The 25,698-nt window shown below is 43.1% G+C and overlaps 1 protein-coding gene, 1 long non-coding RNA gene and 1 pseudogene across 2 annotated transcripts; 2 read left to right on the top strand and 1 right to left on the bottom strand.

Moving 5' to 3' along the window:
* Nucleotides 1-197: 197 nt before the first annotated feature.
* LOC124483446 lies at nucleotides 198-6,699 on the top strand. Its single transcript, XM_047043910.1, has 6 exons — nucleotides 198-273; nucleotides 396-432; nucleotides 600-2,772; nucleotides 3,011-4,389; nucleotides 4,518-4,623; nucleotides 4,838-6,699. Exons 1-6 carry the CDS (start codon nucleotides 260-262, stop codon nucleotides 4,978-4,980), a joined length of 3,852 nt encoding a protein of 1,283 aa, XP_046899866.1. The 5' UTR covers nucleotides 198-259; the 3' UTR covers nucleotides 4,981-6,699.
* Nucleotides 6,700-15,677: 8,978 nt separating this feature from the next.
* On the bottom strand, nucleotides 15,678-18,218 carry LOC124483710 (annotated as a pseudogene).
* Nucleotides 18,219-23,624: 5,406 nt separating this feature from the next.
* LOC124483475 lies at nucleotides 23,625-24,437 on the top strand. The gene is made up of 2 exons (XR_006957838.1): nucleotides 23,625-24,196; nucleotides 24,295-24,437. It is a non-coding gene; the product is annotated as an uncharacterized LOC124483475 (long non-coding RNA).
* The last annotated feature ends 1,261 nt before the right edge of the window (nucleotides 24,438-25,698 follow it).

The following is a 25,698-nucleotide window of genomic DNA, read 5'->3' as shown; positions in this document are numbered from 1 at the left end:
TATATCTCTGATATTGGCTCTGTTACTGTGACTTGCTATTTTTCTGTGACTAAAGTATTTTTCTTCCCTGCAGGTGACTGGACCTCCGTCTCCACCTCCGTCTCTACCTCCGTCTCTACCGCTGCCCCCATGCCGACCTGAGGCACAGTCTCCAGGCTCTTCTACACCTCCAACCTTGAATGACCCTGTGACCCGGGACACCACACCCAGTCTTCTGTCATTGGAGGAGACCGGGGACAAGCTTTCTGTGTTGGAGGCCATGATGTCACACCCGTGAGTGTTCCTCCAAACGTCCCCTTTAGACTAGTATCCTGTTCAGCTTAATGTTACGATGTGTCGGCAGTTGTACTGTACTGTAAAGTGATGTCAAACATCAGTTCTTGTTCTCGTTACAGTCATTGGAAAATCATCAACAGGGTCCTGTTGAGAAAGGTAAATAAAATGTTTACGTGAATTCCTTTTACTCAGTCTGCATGTCACCACATGTATCTGTATTGCCACATGACATTTCCCTCCCTCCCTCCCTCCCTCCCTCCCTCCCTCCCTCCCTCCCTCCCTCCCTCCCTCCCTCCCTCCCTCCCTCTCTCCCTCCTTCTAAGAACAAGAGCGTAGCTGAGCTGCAGGAGCGCTCGGAGGAGGTCATGGAGTGGGTTCTCAAGGTGACCAATGGGGTGGTCTTGCCCGCCATGGCCCTTTACCAGGTCCTCCACATCTGCAAAGACCAAGATGGCCGCCCGCTGTCCGCCGCCATCTCCTACAGCAGCTGGGACTCCCAGAGTGACAGGTCCTCTTCCACAGGGCTGCTGTCCCCAGCCAGGCCTGTCACTGGCTCTCTGACTGGGATGGTATGTTTCAACCCTGCTGATTCTCCCCAGGACCAGGCCTCTTCTCTGGGCTCCACCCAGCCCTACGTCCCCCAGGGCGTTCTGAGAATGATCTCAGAGAGGTTCCACCCTCTGCTGATAGGAGGGCAGGGATCCAGGCCCCAGAGCAGGCTGCTGGGTGGCAGGCCTCCGATGTTGGACTCTGATAGGCCCAAGGAGGAGGACGTCCTCGCCACGGCATCCCTCACCGTGGCAGAGATTCTGTTGAAGGTGCAGGCGGTGATGGATACACAAGAGCACGATGCAGAGGACAGGCTGTCAGCCTGTGTGGAGGAGCTCTTCAAGTCTGTCATGGGAGATGTGCTGGAGAAGTTTGCACTCCACCGCCCCGGCTGCTTGCTGTCGGACTGCCGCGTGACCAGCATCTCCGAGGACCTGATATGCAACGCCTGGCAGGACGCCAAGGAGAAGATTCAGGCCCTTGCCAACAGCCACACCGACGCCATCAACGAGCTGGTGTCCCTGCGGGCCTCCTTCCTCATTGGTAGCGTGGCGGAGGCGGAAAAGATGAAAAAGGCGATGGCTTTGCCCAGCTGCGTGATGTCACCGACCCTCTGCTTCCTGAAGGAGAGCCTCTCTGGAATCCTGGCCCGCCACGCCCTGTTCCACAGCCCGGGCGTGGTCCCCACAGAGGAGAAGCTGGAGCTGGTTAGGATGGTGGGGGGCTTCCTCCAGGAGATGGAGCCCACAGATGGAGGCTCTTCCCTGGACCAGCCCCAGCCCCAAGAGGCCTATGAGGCCTCCCTGCTCCAGAGTGTGGCTACGGCCTGCAACGTGATCCACAACGTCCTGCAGAACTTCCACGCAGCCCAGCAGCTGATTGGGCAAGTGGAGGTGGCAGACTTCCTGCAGCCTGGAAGTAAGACCTTCACCATGGTGGTAAAGTGTGTTAGCCAGAGCCTGCTAGGAGACGTTGCCATGGAGCTGGATGCCCTGTGGAGGAGGAGGAGCTTGGGGACCAGCAACAGCAGCGGGAGGAGCAGCAGGAATCAGGAATACCTCCCTTTTGACACCCAGCAGGAGCGACCAGTGAAGTGCATCTGTGCTAGCAAGGAGGAGCAGGAGGAGGAGGATCCTCAGAAGAAGGAGGAGACCGCCCCTTACTCCTCCAGGAGCACTAGCGCCTGGAGCGAGGCTAGCAGTGCTGCCAGCTGCCAAGACTTCAGCCTCACCGCTGAAATCATGCTGGACACCATCGTGCGGATTGCCCACTCGGCCTCCAGATCCTCCCCCAACGATGACAATGACAAACGCGACGGAGGCTCCTCCGTCAAATCGTTCGACCAGGCGGAGTACGACCTGGGCCGCCTGCTGGCATCCCACAGCATGTGCACCAGGATGTTCCAGGGGAGGATCCACCACTTCTCTGAGCAGTTGATTGGCCGCATTTATCAGCTTCTCCTGGACACCCGGGTGGGACGACTCCCCTCGACACCCCATTGCCGCTCCAAGCCCAACTTCCAGAACCTGGAGGACAAGGAACGTCTGGACCAGGAGCTCTTCACCCCTCTGCTGTACAATTTCTTCCAGACGGCCTTCAAGGGCCTGATGGGGAACCTGCTGGGCGAAGAAGACCTCACGGACGACCACCGTGCATCCTGCAGCGATGCGTCCTCGGACTGCAGTGACAGCAACAGTGACAGCAGCAGTGACAGCAGCAGTGACAGCAGTGACTGTCCCTCCCTGGACTGGTCCCGCGGGATGATGCCGGGCCCCAGGCATGGGGTTGAGGGTAGAAGAAGATTGCAGAGCAGGTTGAAGCCCTCCTGCATCCAGGACCAGAGGCGGGCGTTGGAGGCCATTTGTGAGGTGTTGACTACCCAGGCGGGAAGTGACCTTTACAAGACCTGCAACGACCCACAAGAAAACATGGTCGTTGTCAGCAAAGGTAGAGAATTTTTTTTACTTTAGATAAATCTTTAGATAAAAAAGACCTGGTAATTATGCTATTCTAAGACATGCTATTGTAGGACAGATTTGTAAGTTTTGTAGTTCTGCTGAGTGTAGGTCCAGTAAATAACTATAATAATAATATTGTAGTTAATAGCCAAAATATTTTATGAGAAAAGTATAGTTAATAGCTATAATAGTAATAGTGTAGTTAAAAGTGTGTTTTCTTGTGCCAGGCCTTGATGCTGAAGCCATGACCAGGGTAGGTAACCTAGCCAGCTCCTCCTCTGAAGAAATCAACCAGGAAGTGACAACAGAAGGTCTCGAGCCAGATTCAATACTCACCAACCAGGAAGTAGGCCAGCTTGAGATGGATAACAACCAAAATGCTGCCTACCCTGATGATTTCCACAAAAAGGAAGAAGGGTCAGATTACCAGATGAATGACTTTTCCAAGGGTGCATTGATCGAGGAAGAGGAGAAGGATGAAGATGATGCAGCTGCAGGCCTCCCTGAGGAGGTCCAGGATCCTCCCTCCCTACCCACGAGCCCCTCTGAGACCCCCTCCCTCCAGCCCGGGGAGGTTCTGATCCAGGAGAATGTCCTGATGCCCCCCCGGCCCAGCGCCCTGCACCACCAGACGCTGCATGACCTGCTGCACAGGCTGGTGGGACGCCTGGCCCTCCAGGGGCCCCTTCGTTCCTGCTTTACCCCCACCAACTCGGAGATAGAGGCTGTCCTCCTCCAAGAAGTGGGCTGGTTTCTCTGGAACCAGGCCGGGATTGGCCTTGTCCTGGAGCATGAACCCCAGAACCCGCTCTTCGGTGGCGGCGATGCCCTAGACGCCATGTTTGAGACGACCTACGCTGAGCTGATGCTCTGTTCTGATAGCAACAGGGCCCAGGTCCACTCCGCCCTCCAGGGAGGGGCAGGCATCGTCTGCATGGCTGAGAATGTCGCCAAGGTGATCTGCCGTCACGCCGAGGTTTGGCGGCCTTCTGCCGTGTCGGGTGAGAGTCATGATTTGGAAACAAGTTGTGAGGAGAAGGAGAGCACAGAGGACTCTGCTGGTTTGGGAAAGGCCGGTGGAAGTTCCAGCCCATTCATAAGCAACACAAGTTTGGATGAAGGACTTGAAATGGACACTGCTGGCTTGGAAAAGGCCGGTAGAAATTCCACCACCTTCATCACAAACATGAGCTTGGATGAAGGACTTGAGATGGACTCTGCTGGCTTAGAAAAGGCTGGTGGAAGTTCCAGCCCCTTCATAAGCAACACAAGTTTGGATGAAAGACTTGAGATGGAGTCTGCTGGCTTAGAAAAGGCTGGTGGAAGTTCCAGCCCCTTCATTAGCAACACAAGTTTGGATGAAAGACTTGAGATGGAGTCTGCTGGCTTGGAAAAGGCCAGCAGACTCGCTTCCTGCCTCTCATCCTCCTCCACTTCCTGGTCCTGCTACTCCTCTTCTTCCACCTCTGTTCACTCCTCTCCTTCGTCCTCCAAATCCTCCACCAGCTCCTCCACCTCCAGGGGCTCCACGGCTCAGGCCCCTAGCCCAGAGGGACATCATTTGGGAAAGACCGACACCCCCATCCTCCGGAAATGGTTCGCACTGGTAAGCTGAAAACAACACCACACACTGGCAATAGGTATAACTGACCTGAGCTGAGTCAGCGATAAAAAGGGACGACATGTGACAATCTCAATGAATCTGTGTGTCTTTGCTCTCACTTCCAAACACAGAAGAAAGAGAAGACTTTCCTTAAGGATGGACAGAATGTGGCTGCTAAGGGAAAAAAGACAAGCAAACTATTCAAGAGAAACAAAGTGTCTCCCCTTAGCACTGAACGTGAGATCCTGACTGCATATTTACTCATTTAGGCTTTCCAACTTTAGTTGGCTCTCCCACCATTTCACACACACAGACTTGCACACAAACACTCACACACACACACAGGCATACAGATATGCACACACACACACACACACAATTTTTAAGAGGTCACAGTGCTGAAGTATTGTGTTATGTCATACCCTGTTGTGTGATGGTGTTTCCTGTCCAGGTCCAGACCTTGGTGAGTCCTCCATTGCTGGAGGAGAGGAGAAGAAGAAGAAGAAAAAGTCCTTAAAAGCTTTCTTCCGGGGAATCTCTGCAGTTCTCTCCAGGGCTTTCTGCTTTGGCTGCGTGAAGGATATTCACCAGTAGAGGACGCCATCTGCTTACTCAACTGGCTGCAGTGGCAAAGAGAGATAACCTGTCACTACGGCAACAACCGTAGCTTCTTCCCTCTTCTTCAGTTCTGTGTAACCATGTTTTTAGTATATTCCAATAAAAAATACTGGAATTTTGTTTATATCTCCTTTGTAATCGTTAAGCTGTTTGTGTACAAGGTTGTGACATCACCATGTCAGGACTGCAGCCACACAGAGAGGCTGATTAGCATTTGTTACAGTAATTGTACACAACCACTTTACATCAGTGTAAAAGTTAGCTTCAACAATAGCTTTTACACACACATGACCAAACTCTGTATTTTGAGAATGCTACTTGAGTTTTTTCAGAATAGTTGTTATTGTTCCCCAATTTAAAAATAGCCTTATTTTGTAATTATCAGATTGGTAAATGGACTGCATTTATATAGCACTTTTCTACCTTAACGGCACTCAAAGCGCTTTACAATGTTTGCCTCCCTTTCATTCTCACACTCGCACATACCAACGGTAGCGAGCTACCATGCATGGCACCGGCCTGCCCATCGCGAATAACTTGGGGTTCAGAGTCTTGCTCAAGGATACTTTGGCACATGACCGAGGAGGAGTCAGGGATCGAACCGCCAACCTTGCGATTAAGAGACAACCCTCTCTACCCCCTGAGCCACAGCCGCCCTCGAGTTTGAAACACACTACCGAGGTGTGTGGAAGGTGAAAATGTCACCCTTCATTCTGTATAAAATGATATTGTGTTCAACATTCCTTTTGTGCAGAGAGGAACTACCCCTAAGTTAACTCTAGGCTTACATAAACGTACAAACCTTGTGTGGGGGGAAGGGTGAGCATTTGTGACTCTGTGTTGCCCAAGACTACAGGATGTTGGGGGGTTTGTTTTTGTAAAGGAAATAGGAGCTTTTATGACACCAGGACTAGAGATTCAGCTGCTATTGTGTTTCAACCAGGCTTGATGTCGTAAAGACGCACACACATACACTATGCAAGGGAGTTAGCCAATGAGAGGAGACATAGGACAACTGCATGTTTTATGATGACTGTATGTCTTTATGAGGAGCAATGACAATTGAAAACTGTGTTCCGTAAATGGTTTGCAAGGAGACTGGCTTTGAGACAACATTTCTATTTGTGTCCTTGCAGCCGCCAGCAAGCAATAAAGCTTCCTTGACTTAATCGACTCTGTCTCTGTGTATTACATTTATTAATTTAGCAGATGCTTTTACCTGATAATGACATTTCTTCAACAACAATTCATGTGTTAAATGTGGTTCATGTATAAGAAACATGCTGAAACAACCACTATATTGTTTGCAGGAAGAGATAATTAAGCCGGGTTTGTAGGTTGAGAGGTTGTCCTGTGTTAGGAACTGTTGGGGGATGGTTTATTGTTGGACTGATGGCTATCTGTTCTGTAGACTAGACTACTAAATATTTCTGACTAAGGTCAATTGACCAATTGGGATGGTCATCTTCTGGATTTTTTTTACTTCCTGATTTATCACCTGGGGGAAGGAGCTTTGGGACACCATGTTCTGAGGCTGTGTTGTTTCAACTGATTGTATTGTTTTGGGAGTTAGCTAACGATAGGAAGACACTGACAACAGATGCATATTTAAACTAAACAGTTTAATATAAATAAGTCTGGTATAGGTTATACCCAGGGGCGGATTAAGGTGGTCAGGGGCCCATTGGCTGCTCTTTGTGTGAGCCCCCCCCCCCCCCCCCCCCCTTTTTTTTAAATGGTGCTTTACTAGAAATGGTCCACATGCAAATAAGGTGAATTGACATACACACACATTGAGACAGCCAACTGTACAGTGTTTTTTTTTTTACATTCCTACAGTGCTAGTATCAGCCCTAACGCGCGAGTTCTAAATATTTCCGGCATGAGCAAAACGGAAGCTAGCTAGCTTTAGCAAAGAACATATATATTCAATATACGTATATAAGAGATGTAAGTGGAAAGAATACCAGATATAACCCTTTGCCTCCACAGCCTCAAAACAATTACTATGAACGGAATGTAACTATGAACAGCAAAGCAACAGAATACCCTGCATTCACAGTTCAACTGCAAACTAATCGCTTTTAGCTTTATTAACCAAAAGGTAGGCTACAGCATCTGCATCAGTGCAGAACACCATGTTTTACTGAGGCAAATTCACAACATCAGTGGTGGAAGAAGTATTCAGATCTTTAAAAGTACTAATGCTACACACTAGTACCAATTCCACTAACTTTCCCAAATTCGCTGAAATATTACCGATGGCCGATGCTAGCTGCATGGCAGTCCTGCTGTGGATGATCTCGTCTTCGACTGGATGAAGATCCAGCAGCCTTGAAGTATCTATTCAATTTCTGGATTTGTTTCAGGATATCTTGGTCATGTTGTTATTTTAACCTTTTTATTTAGCGTTTTTTTGCTCCACTTTAATACTTTCATTCTGCCACTATGCCATCTAGCAATAGCAGTGAGCAATGAATATGATTGACATGATTTGACCAGCAGCAGCTGATTGGACAGATGTGACCAAAGTCACATCTACCCAATTATTTGCTTATTAAAAAAGAAAAAGTTTCTTATGGGCCAATTAGGGTCTTTATTTTGTTCTTGCTGAAGTACATTTAAAATATTAAAAAACAATCCGGCCAATCCGGGCCCTCCTGCACAGGTGGGGCCCCTAGGCTGCAGCCTAGACAAGCCTGTACATTAATCCGCGCCTGATTATAGGCCTACCCTTATCAAGCAGAATTTTGGAGCGATGCGTTTTGGTTGGAAACTGATTTTAGAACATTTGGCTTATAAGGCAGTTTAGGACTACAAATGATGAAGCCCCATCAGCAGTGCATAGCACTGTCCAGGACGCGTTCACGACATGGGGCTGTCCTCTTCGGATCCTGGATCGAGCAACGAAGTAAATACTCGCAGTGTGAACACCGTCTTGCACTTTCCCGGAGGCGACCCGAAATGGGCTGGAAGGCGTATCACAGAAGCCCTTTGGATTGGTTATCATAGCTGGCTGCGATGTTGCCTCCTGTCTATAATAAGACAAATGAAACGAGACAAATGAAACTTGTTAACTTCAAAATTCAAGCAATAAAGTGTACTAATAATGACAAGTCTAGACAACCTAGACAAAAATGTTTTAAATATTACTTGTGTTTAATTTATATTTTATTATTTGCCTATTGCATCCAGAGAGATATTTTGGACGCAACTGAAAAACTGGTTTGATGAATATCCCCAAACAAGCAAAACTTCGCAGTGATATGTCAGGGCTGTTGTTTCTAGCTCCATTGAAACGAATGGGACAGCGGGCAGCTTCGTAGCGAGTTGATAGGCATGCACTGTGTGCACTGTTTATCAGCCACCTACTTGCTTGTTGTCCAATTCCTGTTACGCACCCACATCTTGTTCAACCGATCATTTTGGAAAGCTATTTCTCGCAGACACTGTTAGGCTACAGACGCAGCAACTCGCTCCGCCAAAATCAAACCAATTTCTATTTGAATTAATAGTCAAATGAATACATGGCACAATCCTCTTCGGATCCTGGATCAACCGTGGGCAACAAAGTTGGCCTAAATATCACAGTGTGAACACAGTGCGTCTGGCTGGCACTATCCTGGCGGCAATCCGAAATGGGTGTGAGCTGGAAGCATATATACAAGGTTGGAAGGCTTATGGGACTGGAGCCCTTCGGACATAGCTGGCTGTGATGTCCAGGCGCTTTAGTACCTCCCATTTGTTTGTAGGCTACAACATGACATCCGACTCATTCATCTCCGACCACCGATGAGAGAGGTCCTCTGATATCGCGTATAACACTGCGTATAACACACACAGCCTAGCCTACTGCCTATTAAATTTAACAAAATAAAACATTCTAAAAGAGAAATTGTGCTTCCGTGGAAAATATCTCCAGTAGGCTACCAGTAACTCATGCCAATACGCACAAGTTATTCCTCAAATTGGGCCTCCTGGAATTGATGCAAACATTGTTGCGTGAAGAGAATTGCAAAAAGCTTACCATTTACGCATCGGCACAATGTGGTGTGGCTATTTGTCAGTATAACATTCTTGTAGTTGCAATCAGATATACAAACTTTCTGACTCCTTTATTGTAAAAAGAAACTAGTATAGTACCATATGCATATGCACTAATGGGGGATTACTCCTCAAAATTGCAACATTTATGTTAGAGGGTTAAGCTTCGGATGAGTAAATAAATGCAGGCTATTTGCATGAAAACAAAAACATGTTTTTATCCAACCTCGGCTGAATTGCCCAACCAAAGTTTGTATGTATAGGGTGACCAGACGTCCTCTTTTACCCGGACATGTCCTCTTTTCGAGACCTATAAAATGCGTCCGGCAGGGATTCCAAATGGATTTTGCCTCGTCAGATATTTGTGTTTCTCTGTGTCTTTCACAGACTAATTATTACGCCCTTACAAGTTTTGGAAAGGGTATACGTTCCACCTTCTTGCGCGAAGACGCGCCTCAAGCCTGTTGTAAACCTCGCACAAGTCTCCAAGTAAAAAGCGGAAAGATCAATTTTCGCTTTCGTGTTGAGATGTGTGAGGAATTCACCTGCCACGATTACCGACAGGCTTACACCTGGGAGAGATAGTTTTTCCCAAATAATGAAACCCTGAGCAACGAAGTAAATGCTCACAGTGTGAACACAGTGCGTCTGGCACTTTCCCGCCGGCGCCTAGAAATGGCTATGAGCTGGAAGGCGTACAGTAGCCCTTAATTAGTATTGGCTATAGCTGGCTGTGATGTCACTCACCTCGTCTGCCTATCTCATGTTCCTGTGTTTTGCTTCCTGCCTCATTTTGTTTGACAGGGAGTGCCTCCCCTCTACTCTACTCCGCCAAAGTCCAAGCTATTTCCACGTCTATGGTCATCAATAAATTGTGAAATCAATAAGCAAGTGTCTTGATTACATTGTCTCTGTGAAGACAGAAACGGTTTTTGTTGGAGAGAAACAAATCGGGGGGAGGTGAGACAGAGTGCTTACCTCACCGACTTCCACTGCTTCTCTCTCTCTCTGTCGCTCGCTCTCTCGCCCTCGCCCAATATTCATATTCATTCATTTCACTGCACTAAACTGTAAGTGTAAATGTAAAGTGAAAATAACAAAACCAGTCAGTATTATGACTTGAGCGAATATCATTCACGTCTCAACAGCGGCCACGCGAAAGGGAATAAGGAAACTGTTTCCTCTTCTAAAAAATAGAGAGGCAGCTAAATCTTTTTTTGCGTAGACTGACGGCGATGGCTGCTGATCTTTGCATGGATGGACGGACGGCGATGCTGTTCAGAGTGCTGTCCATAGAGGGAGCATTTATTTTGGACGGCGTCATAGCCGTCCATATGGACGGCGATGCTGTTCAGAGTGCCGTCCATAGAGGGAGCATATATTTTGGACGGCGATGGATTAGCAGGGACGTCCGTCGTTAGGGGGAGCATAGATCATGGACGGCGTCATAGCCGTCAATATGGACGTCCATAGAATGACGGCGATGGCTGCTGATCTTACGGACGGCGATGCTGTTCAAAGTGCCGTCCATAGAGGGAGCTTATATTTTGGACGGCGATGGATTGCATGTTTAGCAGGCTGTTGAGCTAACAGAACTGCCGAAGGCTACCATAGCATGTAGCTAGCTACATTAACTTTGGATGACTCAATCTTTTGTCAAGTTAATTTGTATGAATTGCATGTTAGTGTAGGCCATATATTTACGCCTTTATTATTTTTTTTACATAATTAGCAGTATAATCTTATGACAATATAGACTTGAAAAACAATATGTTATGGTTTGGGTTTGCCTAGATATAGGCTACATATATTTTAATTATTTCGAGAATTGTTAATAAAGACTCATTTAAAATTTTAAAATTTGGAGTGTTAGACCTATGGGCTATTACGTTTTGCATTTGTCTCCGCTCAAAGTGGTTCATGCGCAACATTGGAGCTACTAACTGGTGGCTCCAAATCCACCCATAAAACACTTTAAACTGACGGCTTAAAAGACCTAAAGGGCAATGTATTTCATAGGGTCATAACACAATGTAAAAATCTTAATTGAGTCTTTATTAACAATTCTCGAAATAATTAAAATAGCCTATATGTAGCCTATATATAGGCAAACCCTTACCATAACATATTGTTTTTCAAGTCTATATTGTCATGAGATTCTATTGTTGATTGGCCTACTTTTGTGTGTTAAAAATAAAATAAAGGCGTAAATATATAGCCTTCACTTAAATGCAATTCATACAAAATAACGTGACAAAACTTATTGAGTCATCCACGGTTGCTGTAGCTACATTCATGGTAGCCTTTGACGGCTTTGGTTTGGCTCAACACATCGTATTGTGTTTTGCATTGGTCTCCGCTCCAAGCGAGTGTTTGTTGTTTTGCGTTTGTCTCCGTGCGCAAAGTTCGTGCGCAACATTGGAGTTACTGACTGGTGGCTCCAAATCCACCCATAAAACACTTTAAACTGACGGTTAAAAAGACCTAAATGGCAATGTATTTCATAGGGTCATAACACAATGTTAAAATTTTAAATGAGTCTTTATTAACAATTCTCGAAATAATTAAAATATATGTAGCCTATATCTAGGCAAACCCAAACCATAACATATTGTTTTTCAAGTCTATATTGTCATGAGATTATACTGCTGATTATGTAAAAAAAATAATAAAGGCGTAAATATATGGCCTACACTAACATGCAATTCATACAAATTAACTTGACAAAAGATTGAGTCATCCAAAGTTAATGTAGCTAGCTACATGCTATGGTAGCCTTCGGCAGTTCTGTTAGCTCAACAGCCTGCTAAACATGCAATCCATCGCCGTCCAAAATATAAGCTCCCTCTATGGACGGCACTTTGAACAGCATCGCCGTCCGTAAGATCGGCAGCCATCGCCGTCATTCTATGGACGTCCATATGGACGGCTATGACGCCGTCCATGATCTATGCTCCCCCTAACGACGGACGTCCCTGCTAATCCATCGCCGTCCAAAATATATGCTCCCTCTATGGACGGCACTCTGAACAGCATCGCCGTCCATATGGACGGCTATGACGCCGTCCAAAATATATGCTCCCTCTATGGACGGCACTCTGAACAGCATCGCCGTCCGTCCATCCATGCAAAGATCAGCAGCCATCGCCGTCAGTCTATAACGCAAAAAAAGATTTAGCTCCTACTGGAAAAATACAATGCGGGTCAAGTGAAAAAAGGATCCAAAGATTCGTAGAAAGACCGAGTCGGGAAATGAACGAATCATTCGTTTCCTCTAGCTACAGAGCCTATGCAGGTCACGTGAAAAATGATCCAAAGACTCTTAGAAAGGCCGAGTCGGGAAATGAACGAATCACTCGTTGAGAGGACTCGTTACTCCCGAGTCCTTATAAGGATTCGTTCAAAATGAACGAATCGTTCACGAACGACACATCACTAACTGGAAGAGCTAGCTTCTGATACCGTCGTATGGTGACTGCGTGTGAGCTGAAACAGCGGAATAGCGTAAGCGATTAAACACACATTTCACACATAACAATGCAATATTGAATAATCTGTGTATACTAATAAATTATGTTTATTTTCATGTTCTTGCCTAATCCAGAGGGGAGATATTGCTGGTTGTATGTCTATTTCCGTGTGTGATTTAGTGCACAGGCTGTACACCGGAGAGAAAGGGAGTTTGTATTTGAAATGTCATGAACATGGTTAAACACTAAGTGTGTAGCAAATAAGTTACGGATATTCAGTAAGAAATTAACCATAAAGTGTAATGGTCAATCTTAATTATTTCCCAGATAAGTTTTAACTGAATGGTTGGAACTGAGTTTAAACAAAAGTGCATACATTTCTTTATAGTATAATTAGGTTACTGTTTTGTAAATATCCTTTTTTGAATGTCCTTACAGAAGCATGAGGTGAACCAATGCTAGGTTGAGAGAATATGTTCACTTAGGACATGGATTGAAGCAGAATGCAAATCACATGGAAATGTATTCTCTGCAAGGATGCAAACTGAATGCTAAACAAACTGTCCAGGGGTGCGTTTCCCGATAACGATGGATCGTAGCTGTTACGAGGGTTCTCTACGATGAAAATAACGATCCATCGTTATTTCTTACGTGCGTTTCCCGAACATGCTTGTAAGGAGAACCAATCGTACATGTCTCTTAAGTTGCACTTAACAAGACGCTGTCCATTGTACTGAAATGTGATTCTTCTGACGCAACTTTAAGACTTTAAAATTAAAACGTTAACCAAAATATTTGACGAATTACGGTACACAAAAAAATCTTTTCTGTAGCTACAGAAAACTTTACATTTATTATAGGCTACTTATTTGAGTACTTTTCAATGTGATGCTACATGAAGGTAAAGACAATAAGGTGAACGTGCAAACTATGCTGCATCTGAGTTTTACACCGGTGTTAGGACCTTGCAATCAGCGACACAGGATGCTAAATACCAATAGGAGGTCTTGGAAATTAAGTGGGCTCGTCTCCAAATTGAGGTGAGGAAGCTTTTGTTTGAAGAGATGAAGTTCACAAGGCCCTCCATTTCTGTGCCTATTCTTCTGCCCAATCAACAAGGTGGTGTCACATTTAGGTTACCTTATAGCCTAAAGCAGACAATGTTTATTTAAATTAAGTAAAGGCTGAATTGTGTATTGTATCTTATATTCAGTGTTGCCTGTCCAATCCTTACATGTTTACCTTATAGATCCATGTGAGGAGCAGGAGCTGATTGAACTACAAGGTTAAAAACCATGCATATGAATGGTATCACACATGGCATGTCCCAGCTAGCATACTAAACAATTCAATGTACAAATACAAGCATCTCAATCCAACATATTTACTGTCTTATTTTCTAGTGCTGACTATATCTACAATCTTGCATAGGCCAACAGCTTCCCAAGACCATGTTTGCAATCTTATAATTATCACATATTGGCCACAAATGACATTGTGACAAATGACAAACACATAAGTAATGAATACCCCATGTCTTCAACATGGAATCATTGTTTCTGACATGAATAATCAACTCTACTTTAATTGATGGTTGATCAATTATACTCATTATGAGTGTAAGATATGTCAGATGACATCATGATATCATGATGCTCCTGAACCACATAGAAGCAGACCTGCAGAGGCTAACAAGGAGGTCCTTTGCACTGACCCCTGTAACCCAACTACTGGCAGTGTTAAGGTTCTATGCCATTGGCAGTTTTTTGGAGGTTATTGGAGATGGACATGGGCTCGCCAAGGCCTCAGTGTCAAGATCTGTGCAGGCTGTCACAACTGCATTACTTTGCCACATCTCAGACCACATCCAATTCCCCATATCAGAGGGGACAAGTCTGCAGTGCAGGACTTAGGCTATCTTCAATGGCTTTTATGATTTTCGTACAAGTTTTCACTCCCTCCCAGCCCCTTCACCCTGTGTGACTTCCCAGTCAACCCTGTGGAGTCTTTCTATTTCCTGGGCGCCACCATCTCCTAACATCAGGCTCGGCTCTGCCACCAGCCTCTTCATCCACCGGGCTTGGCATGCTACCAGCCCTATAATTCTAATAAACATCTTCAATGTTCAATTGTTGTTGTGTTATTGTACTCGTAAAAACGTTACGTTAATGCATTTCTAGTTTCTATTGCACATTACAACAGCGATATTTCAATGTTATAGTATTTTGAATAAGACATGACATTTGTTTTTTAAATACCTTCATTGCATGCGCCAAACCCACTAAATCAAATTATTTTGTGTAACCTAAATTTACTTGAGGATAAACCGGATTCTGATATTGTTTCGGCAGTTAAACTTGTATGGTTCACTAAGAAATATCCCAGTTCCAGCGTAACTGGTGTAAAAAGAGGACCAAAAAAATCTCATTTTCCATCGGAAGTAACTTTCAGCATGAGTTTAATGTAGTTTTCATGGTCGGCCTACGCGTGTCTCCACTGAGTCTCCTCACGATCGCTAAGTGCTACGATGCACTTAGCGATCTACGACTGGTCTGGAGCTCTCGTTGATCTACGACGATTTTCAAGTGCCTCTTTAGCTACGATGGTTTCGGGAAACGGCCCGTACAACTAAGATCCATTGTACGATGGACTCTACGATCAACTTAGGCTTACGATGCTTTCGGGAAACGCACCCCAGGCTGGTTTCTTAATGAGAAAACAAAACAAACATTGTCATCGTTGCTGTTCTTGACGGAACCTTGTTTATTCTGAAAGTACACAACATGGTCAGTTTTTGAAATTCATCAATCAAACTTTTTTTTTATGTTTTTGGTAATAGTCCTTTCCGCCTTTTCAAAAATGGTATTTTGATTTAATCACATTCTAAAGGTAGGGTAGGTGAGTTTTGCAAACCTAGCACTTTTGGCTTGAGTTTGAAAGGATTCATACCAAGATGTAGAATTGATTTAATTTTACTGTCGAATCTTTAGATATATTAGTTTCTACAGGTTGAAAACATAAACAAAACAACAACAACAAAAAAAATATATATAAGTTTTGACAGGTTGAACATTTATTTTCAAAAAAAATATATCATTTTTTTTTAAGGTTGCTAATAATATATATTTCTTTTGAGTATAAGTTCCTATAGTTTAAAACTTTTTTTTTTTTTTTCTACAGGAATACAAAAAAGGTTTGCATTATTGATGAGTACCCTTTGAGGACCATACTCTGCTTAAATCTGTTTCTTCTCTGTTCTCCTCTCCCCTGTCCTTTCCTTTCGTTGTGTGTGAAAACCAAAAGTTTCTGAAGACTGAAAAATATTTTACAAAACAAGTTTCTACAAGTTGAAAACATTTTTCCCCCAAAAAAGTTTAGACGGGTTGAAAAAAATATTTCACGATTGACCAAGAAAACAAAGGAAGAAAATACATTTAGCTCTGTGTTGGTATAAACTACAGAGTTTTAACCTTTTAACTAGTTTAACCTTGTGCCTGTATATTTAGAGCTCCCTCTTAGTCAGAACAGGTTTCCTCTCCCTTCCTCTTCCTCTGAGAACTCTCTTCTTCCTCCTTGTGTAAGACCTTTCCATCTGGCTGCTTTCTCCACCTCAGCTGGAAGTCTTCAGTCAGCCCCTTCTCTCTCAGCTTCACCTGGACCTGAGGAAGAGAGAGAGTCTGGACTAACAATATGTACTCTCCTCTTTAAAGTGAAGATCAACATGAATCCACAAGTCTCACCTGTTGTAAGATGGCCTCCATCGCAGCAGGATCCTCTAAGTCCACACCAGAGTTCTCTCTGGTCAGACTCATTCTCACCACCTGCCGCTTCATTGGGACTTGAGACACACAGACAACGGAACATGAATTTCAGGTCACAGATTAAGTTTATTCATGGCGATACTTTATTCCATTAGATGAACCACAATGCGAAATTCTAGTATATAATATATAATATGTTATGAGTTATGACTCACCGATGTTGCAGAAGAAGGGATAGGAATCAGTACAATACCAGTCTTTCCACATGAATGGCGAATTCATCCCTGCTGCTCTGCAGGATTGCCCTGCTCTGTAGTCATTAGGTTCGTCATTGGCCCAAGATGTGAAGGAGGAGTTGCTCCCATCTGACCACTGCCATGGGTCTCTTTACAGGCCGATCCAGGCCTTGACATTTGCAGGTTTGATATCCACAATCTGCTGGTTCTCAGTCTGGCTCCTCACACTGGCCAGGTCTGTGTGGTGCTAACTGCAGTAACTCTGAGCTTCCGTCCAGGTCATTTGTTGATCAATGCAGACAAACTCCTACAGTCACTCCTGTAGAGTATAATGTATATTTAGGTGCAAATTAACACAAGAGAACTAGTGAGTGATAAGATTAAAAACCTTGGAAGGTTACAAAATATGCCAGGTTGACCTTGGTATTATGTAAGCAACACAGCTACAAGTAATATAATTGACAACGGGTGTGTTAGATTTATAGTAGGTGTGCAAATGATCAAGCATTTACAATACTCAATGGTATTAGGGGCCCCAAAACAGTCGGGGGACCCAAAATCTCATTTATTTTATAGGACCCCATAAAGGCTTGGATATACCACACCCTCTCTTGTCTTGTTGTCTTATTGTACATTAACATTTCAGAACACCTTGTCAAGAATGGAATAGATATTCACTCCACAGAATGTAGAAATGTCCAGCTGTAACTAAGCAACACAATTTGAACTCTCGCCAGCATCTCTGGCATTCTGATTCTCTAATGTCTCACCTTGGGTGCAGATCACAGGGATTATCCAGCTGCAGTCGAAATCGTTCCACTTTCCATCCCCTTGATACCCCACACAGAACTGATTACCGTTGTTGTTATTGGGCTGTCTATCAGCCCAGTTAGTGAAGACGGTCTCTCCCTCTCTGTAGAATGGACTACGTCCCTGAGAACAGCTCCAGGTGTTGGTGTCACCATACAGACCTATCCAGGCCTCTCCTGTGTCACCACCGGAAGCCCCATAGACTCTATTCATGTCCTCCATGTTGTCTATGGTGGCCAGGTCAGTGTACTTCTCTCTGCAGTATCTCTGGGCTTCAGTCCAGGTCTTTGGTTCGTTAACAAGGTGGTACTGACGAGGAAGGCATGAGGAGAGAGTACACAGTGCTGTTGACGTGATACAATGAAAGCGCATGAGCAAAAGGGGTGTATTTTGAGTTAGACCAAGGTATACAGAATCTAGTTTCTTTACTATGACATTTTCAATACATCTGCCAAACTGTATGTGTCACACCAAAAGCAATTCTTTCCATTTTCAAATGTAAGTTTGAATTTTCCCATTAGCTTATGAGATGAGTCCATTTGTGGTATTTTAACCAGGATGGCATTATTACCCAGCCTCCCTAAAGTGCTTTAGGCCTAATCTAAGAAAACACACTCTTTGCCTCGTTCTTCCTACACACTTCCACGCTGTGTTATTATTTGACACAAACATTTGCAAGCTGGCTTGCATGGGTGAAATTTGTTGTTCATTAATGGAGTCGTTTGGACGAGATGTGATCTCAGTCAGACGAATTAAGGATCTTGTTTTTTTGTATGTTGGTTTTGCTCTTAGGCAAACCCTTTAGGGCTTTCTATGGTTTTGTTCCTCACAGACCCATAAACACGTTGCTACTGACCTGAGAGCAGAAGGACGCAGAATGTTCCCCCCTCCATATCTGTACACAAAGAGGATGTTTGTTGGCAAAACAGTATCATGGGTGCTCAGTCAACATGTATTTGCACGTAAGAAATTCAAGTCATGTGTAGATAACAATGTATGTACAGCGTTTGGTCTTACCTGGACAGGAGGATGACTTGCTGTCTTTCTCTCTTTCCCTCTCTCAAAATCTGGTTCAGACTATTTTTGTTTCCTATTAACTAAATTGTCTTTTCTACAATCGGACATGCAAAATATAGGACTTTAGAAACCAGACTTTTGCTTATTTCTCAAATCACATATGGAAATGACCTGAATCGGATCATACTGCACTGCTCACCCTTGACACAGAGGTCGTAGGTCAACTTTATTGTGTCTGGGGTAGATCAGTGAAAACTTTATAAACTCTGTAATCAAACTGCTTTGTTGTGAAGAGCAACAGTATGAACATATTTTGAATGATGAGTTTTAATTGTATTATTGGTTCAGAGCTTGGCCTTAAGAACATGCTATTATGACAGTTTGTAACTGTGGTGTTTTGAATATCCATCATAGTATGGCAAAAGACCATCATGTAGTTAACCAATGCTGTGGTGAAAATGCGTTCCCTTTGGTCATGGGTTACAGGTAAATGATAAAGAGTAAAGTCTGAAAGTAAATCATATAGGGTAAAGTGTCACATTCCTAAATAATTGATGGAACTGAGCTTGACATAAAGAAAGAGCTTGCAGTAACTACAGTTTTTAACTTTTGTGTTTCACATCTCTTGGAGTATGACATCATCATACAAGCATGTGGTTCAGCGATGGAACAGTGAGAATATGTTCACTGAGGTCACAGACTGGAGCAGAATGCAAACCACATGGAAACAAACTGTTTGCACTGATGCAAGCGATGTTAAACACAATATGGAAAGTCCACAAATCGATCAATAAGTCAACAAATCAATACATATGTATCTTGTGTATTCTTTCTTTCCTCCTTTTCAATAATTTTCTTACGCTACCCTAAGATATTACAGCATTTTATACACAGAACATTGAAAATACACTGGCCCAAAGTCCAAAGGATTGAATTGATTTTGTTTGTCAGATATTAAGTGAAACAAAATAGGAAAATTAATATGAGTAAAAAAGAAAAAGATAAAGCAAAACATTTTTTAGAATGATGGTTTCTGACAAATTTACTATTCTGTGGCTGCTCAGCCTCTCTCCCACAACAACAACAACACATTACAAAGTTATCTTTCCTCTTCCTACAAATTAAGAGTTCCCTCTTGGTCAGAACTGGTTTCCTCTCACTTTTCTTCTTTTTCCTCTGAGAACTCTCTTCTTCCTCCTTGTGTAAGACCTTTCCATCTGGCTGCTTTTTTCACCTCAGCTGGAAGTCTTCAGTCAGCCCCTTCTCTCTCAGCTTCACCTGGACCTGAGGAAGAGAGAGAGTCTGGACTAACAATATGTACTCTCCTCTTTAAAGTGAAGATCAACATGAGTCAACAAGTCTCACCTGTTGTAAGATGGCCTCCATCACAGCAGGATCCTCTAGGTCCACACCGGAGTTCTCTCTGGTCAGACTCATTCTCACCACCTGCTGCTGCACTCTGGGGACTTGAGACACAGACAACTGAACATTTCGACAACACATCGGAACATTTATCAGCACAATTTCACATTCAGATACTTGACCACAGTGTAAAAGAAGGACATAGGCCTACAAGAAAAAAACTGTTGGTTTCATATTTATTTAAAAGAAAAAAGGTAACTCACTATTGCAGATAAAAGGGAATGTCTGATCACAGGGCCAGTCTGCCCATGTGCCAGCGTTAGCAAACGCTGATGCTACGCAGGATTCATTCCCATAGTTATTATTACGTTCAGTAATTTTTCAGTATCTGAGGGTGGATTTGCTACCATCTGACCACTTCCAGGAATCTCTGTACAGGCCGATCCAGGCCTTGACATTTGCAGGTTTGATATCCTTAATCTGCCGGTTCTCAGTCTGGCTCCTCACACTGGCCAGGTCTGTGTAGTGCTGCCTGCAGTAACTCTGAGCTTCTGTCCAGTTCACTAATTGATTAAAGTAGACAAAAGCTGCACCTGTGTGAAATATTGAGGTTTTGATGAGAATTTACAGACGATGCAAGCTGTGTCTCTTTTTGGTTGCAGGGTTTTCCTTTTTTTTGCTCCACCAAAACGTTATTATGAGGAGCCTAAACTTAAAATATGAATCAATATTGCTTCTGGGTGGCAGTTTCTTCCTGCAATGCTACACAGAGTCAATAGTTATGTGGGTGAGAGGACCACACCCCCTGCAGATTCTGTGCACTTTGTCACACTGGACAGCCTCTGTTGAATCAATAAACACACGTTAATGACACAGATGTGCTTACCTTGGTTACAGAGGAAGGGTCTTCTAACTGAACAGTCATACCACTTGGAAAGACTTCCAATCCCAGCACACAATTCTGAAGCTCCATTTGTGGGTTCATTAACCTCCCAGTTCCTGAAGTCAGCCTGTCCCTCTCCATAGTACTGACTGTCTTCCAGAGACCACCTCCAGCTCTTGATGTCATCATACAGACCTATCCAGACGTTATTAGTTATTTTGTTCATGTCTGCTATTTTGATGAGCTTGTTCATGTCCTCCATGTTGTCTATGGTGGCCAGGTCAGTGTACTTCTCTCTGCAGTATCTCTGGGCTTCAGTCCAGGTCTTTGGTTCGTTAACAAGGTGGTACTGACGAGGAAGGCATGAGGAGAGGGCACACAGTCCTGTTGATGTATAGTAACAGTGCATTACTAAATAGTAATAATTAAAAAACTTGCAGTTTAATTATAATTGCACATTTTCCTATATATGTTGGAGTGTCACCAAACATAATAGATTGTCTTTTAAAAAATATGACCAATAGAAGGAAACTGATGTCGTTTTGCAGTAGTCTGTAGCACATCACAAAAGCACATGATCCGATCCAACTTAATATCTTTGTACTTGCTACAAATGGTCAATAAACCCATAACTTGATGAATGACCATCATGAAAGGCAGATCATTTTCTATTTTCACACGATACACACACACTCCCACACACACACACACACGCACGCACACACACACACACACACACACACGTACACACACGCACACACTTACTAATCTGAGAGTTGAATGATGTGAAATGTGTTTGCTTCCATACCTGTCTATAAAAAGTGGTTGTGTTTTAATTGTATTTTTATTCAGCATTTGATTGGATGATCAATAAACCAGTACTGTACTTATGGGAATAATCAATAAGATTGAATTCAGAGTGTCTTACTGTACAATGATTCAATCATAATAATCTAAACAATTATCATTACATTACCAGACAGGATTTGTTGGATTAAGAAATAAAATCAAAAGTAATTTCAAGATAATGTGCAGATTTAAGATCCTCTGTTTTAAATAATCCATAAGGTATCCAGAAGTTCTTATCTATAACAACATATTCACAAGTATGAATCCTACCTGGACTGAACAATGCTGAATCTTTCAAATGTTATCTCTTTCTGTCTTGCTCTTTATCTTCCTCTTTCAATGTCTGGTTCTGACTGTCTGGTTTGCGCTTCACTGCATTTTCTTTTCTCTCTATCTTTTCCTCTCACTAACATCGCCATTTTCCTTGATCCTTTATTCTTTTCAGCCAAAATGTAATCTCTGTAGTACGCCAAACAAATTTGGCGGTGTTGTCTCATGAGAGGAGACAGTTGTGTAATAGACTTAAACAACAAAAACAGAAAAGACACATTAGCAGGTGTCACTCAGAACTGCTACGTGCTTTCGGTGCCTTCAGGCCAAGCGAACAGGCCAAGCTTGAAGAAGTATGAGAGACCTCATCGGATGGATGGCAGGGGTCAGGAGGTGTTGATGAATGCGAATGTCGGAGACGGGTATTCTTTTTACATTTTAATTGTAATGTTGTTGTATTCTTTATTTTTCTGCTGCTTTTAATGTTTTTTGTACCTCTGTACAGTGTCCTTGAGTGCCGAGAAAAGGAGCCTTTAAATAAAATGTATCATTATTATTATTGTTGATTAGCAAGGTTGGATTAGTTGCCTAAATTACATATTTAAAGGTAAAGTGTTACCCAGATTAGTTGTAATAGAAGTGTTTGTACCAGGGGCATAGCCGGAAAAATATTTTTGGGTAGGCCTAGAAAAATACGGATAGGCATCTTTTCAGTTGTTTTTTTACTTATTTACTTTGCGATGTGCACCCGGTGCATAATTTTTCGGAGATACTTTTGTTTTTGGGTAGGCCTTAGAACAAATTGGGCTACGCCCCTGGTTTGTACTGCATTTTGACATCCATCCACCAGCATCAATAACCACCCTAAAAGGGGTCAGATGGCTGAGCGGTTTGGGAATCGGGCTACTAATCGGAAGGTTACCGGTTCGATTCCAGGCTGTGCCCAATGACGTTGTGTCTTAGGGAAATGCATTTCACCCTACTTGCCTCGGGGGGAATGTTACTGTACTTACTGTAAGTCACTCTGGATAAGAGCATCTGCTAAATGACTAAATGTAACCTGTCAGAGATGAGGATGAGATGGTAGAAATGCTTTGTAGTATGGCATCATACAAATATGTGTTAAAGAAATGGTAGGGTAGGAATATGTTCACTTAGGTCACGGACTGAAGCAGAATGCAAACCACATGAAAACAACCTCTCTAAGCTGATGCAAACTGGATTCTAAACACACTGTAAAGGCTTGTTTCTTAATGAAAACACAAACAATCATTGTCACCACTTATGTTCTTGACAGAAATATGTTTATTCTGAATTCAAGAACACAACGTAGACAGTGTAAGAACCGATCAATTCTTGATATTTTCTTCTTCTTAATCCTTTCCTCTTTTTGAATAATTGTATTAGTGACCACCTCCAGGTGTATATATCCTGAGAGATCCTGAGATCCTGTCTCTTTCTCTCTCTCTCTCTCTCTCTCTCTCTCTCTCTCTCTCTCTCTCTCTCTCTCTCTCTCTCTCTCTCTCTCTCTCTCTCTCTCTCTTCTCTTTCTCTCTCCCTCTCTCTCTTTCTTTCTCTCTTTCTCTCTTTCTCTCTGTCTCTCTCTCCCCCTCTCTCTCTCTGCCTCTCTCTTTCCCCCCACTCTCTCTCTCGCTCTCCCTCCACCCACTCTCTCTCTCGCCCCCCCCCCCCCCCCCCCCCCCATAGTCATTTAGGTTGGGTTATGGTTACCCTAAACCCAAACTCTGCCATACCATGAATGGATGTCCTGAGGGCCAGAATAGAATGTTGAGAAGCAGAGAAATGAAAGGAATAAACACTCTGTTCCGTTGACTTTATTCTTTCCTCCAATGTGTGATTCACTCTGACAGGATTATAGAGACACTTTATTACAGTTTTTCACGATTGCTAATGTAACCGGGTCATATTTAGAAGTTGTTTCTGTTTTTTAGTTCTAATGGGACATGTCTCCTTTAAATGCCAGAAATCTAAGACAACATATATAGGTAGTTTCTTGATTGGTGTCGTATTGAATCCTGGGTAAGTGGACAGGAGAGAGCGTGGTGCATCAAAGAAGGTGGCTGACTTGAGGGAAAGTTGGTGGTTTTTTACATAATATTACGTGTAAGTGGGACATCTGTCTTGAAAGACTGTAATAGTAATGTAATAGTGTATATATGAGTTTGTTTTGGAAAGAATGTTTAATGTAGACTGAATAGGTTCTGGCCTTGTGAAATTTGCCAAGTCGCTCTGTCATACGTGGGTGTCGCTAATTAAGGTGTACATTGGTAAATTGAAATCCCATTTTTTGTTTATGGAATGAATAATGTGAGGCGATGTAGTTATTGGAGAAGTTCATGTGTTTGGCTAGGAAATTAAGTTTTATACGGACTGTATTAAAGTGAAATGTGTCATGTTTCACCTAGCAGATTAGCCATACTGGTATCAGCACACGTGTTGAGGATCGGAATGTGTGCGTGTTAACAGCATGTAAGTGGGTATTATTTCTTTCAACATACTGGTGTATATTTTGGTTTTATGTAATTGTTAGTGGTGTACTAATGATGTTAATGTATTTGTCTTTTTAGTATCACCACTACCGTTTTGTACTGCTAAAACTTATTATTTATTTTATTTTCTTACACGGCTATTTGGGCTACAGTTTTGGATAGGCTTAGCGCTAGCATGTGTACCTGTTAAAAATATATCAGATAAAGAATCCTGCTCTTTATTTAGTTGGACTCGTGTGGTTTTATTCCCCGCCAACACTAAAACACTAAATCCCATTCTCTGAATCAAATGGTCAGTGAACTAAACCAATTTGTCAAAACAGACACTCTTTTGGCAAAACTCTAAACACATTCTCATTCACTAAACACATTTTGCACTGTGATGCACTTGTGCTGCAAAATGGTAAACACAAGTGGCAAACAGTAAACACAACTACAACACAGTTGTCATCTGTAAAACACAATGACTCAAAAAGTTTCACACTTTTTTCTAATGCTAGTTTGGGACAATGTAAGCGTTCACTGTGATGTCAGTGTACGAGAATAGTTCAACATCAACCAGCATTTTTTACTGTAAATGTTTGCCTTCCACCATACAGCCCTTTTTTCAACCCAAATGAAGAGTTTTTCTCTGAGTGGCGGTGGAAGTTGTATGACTGAAACCCATATACCAGGGTTAATTTCCTACAGGCAATGGAATTGGCCTGTGGTGACATAGGTGTGGAGTGTTTTCATGGCTGAATCCAGCACACCAGAGGGTTTTTCTTTGTTCTTTGTTGACAGTACTAAGTTGTGATGGTTACTGTAATGTTTTCAAATCAAACCAAATGTACAGTATTTGTATAGCCCTTTTTACAAGCAATGTCACAGAGGGCTTCACATGCGCCGATACAACTGCCCCTCAGCCAACTTCAACCCTCAAGGAAGACTCTCAGAACAACTCACTAGAGGAGAAAAAAATGCAAGAAACCTTGGGAGGAGCAATTCAGTGAGGGATCCCCTCCTCCAGAGACGGTTGGCAAAAGAGAGGTGCAGAACACAGGCTAAACATAGTCATACATCAGGAAAGTGTCAATGGGTGTTGAAACTCCAAAATTCATTGTCTTTATTACTACGTAAATGCATTTACTGTTTATACATGAACAAATTTGTCTTTACAAATAACTACATGGCCTGGATTCTGTGTTCTCCATTTTTTTGTCTTGTGTATAATGATTGCTCCTTAGTGTTTATATATTGATTGGTTGTGTTTATGATCTGAAAGCATAGTTTGATTTTGAACACAGGTTACATGGTTTAGGAGCGAATGTTTGATTTTGCCAGAAGTCAGAGATTTGGGAAATGGAGTTTGAATATTTGATTTAAGTCTTGACACAGTTAGCATAACATCCATCTGTGTTGGCTATACAATTAACACATTTCTTGTTGCTTTGACACAAAATGCACAGAGTAAACAAAAAAATAAAAAATGCTTAAACGTAT

The sequence above is a fragment of the Hypomesus transpacificus genome, chromosome 21 (assembly GCF_021917145.1).
Source record: "Hypomesus transpacificus isolate Combined female chromosome 21, fHypTra1, whole genome shotgun sequence".
Classification (NCBI taxonomy): Eukaryota; Metazoa; Chordata; class Actinopteri; order Osmeriformes; family Osmeridae; genus Hypomesus; species Hypomesus transpacificus.
This window is presented reverse-complemented; position numbering and strand designations above follow the sequence as displayed.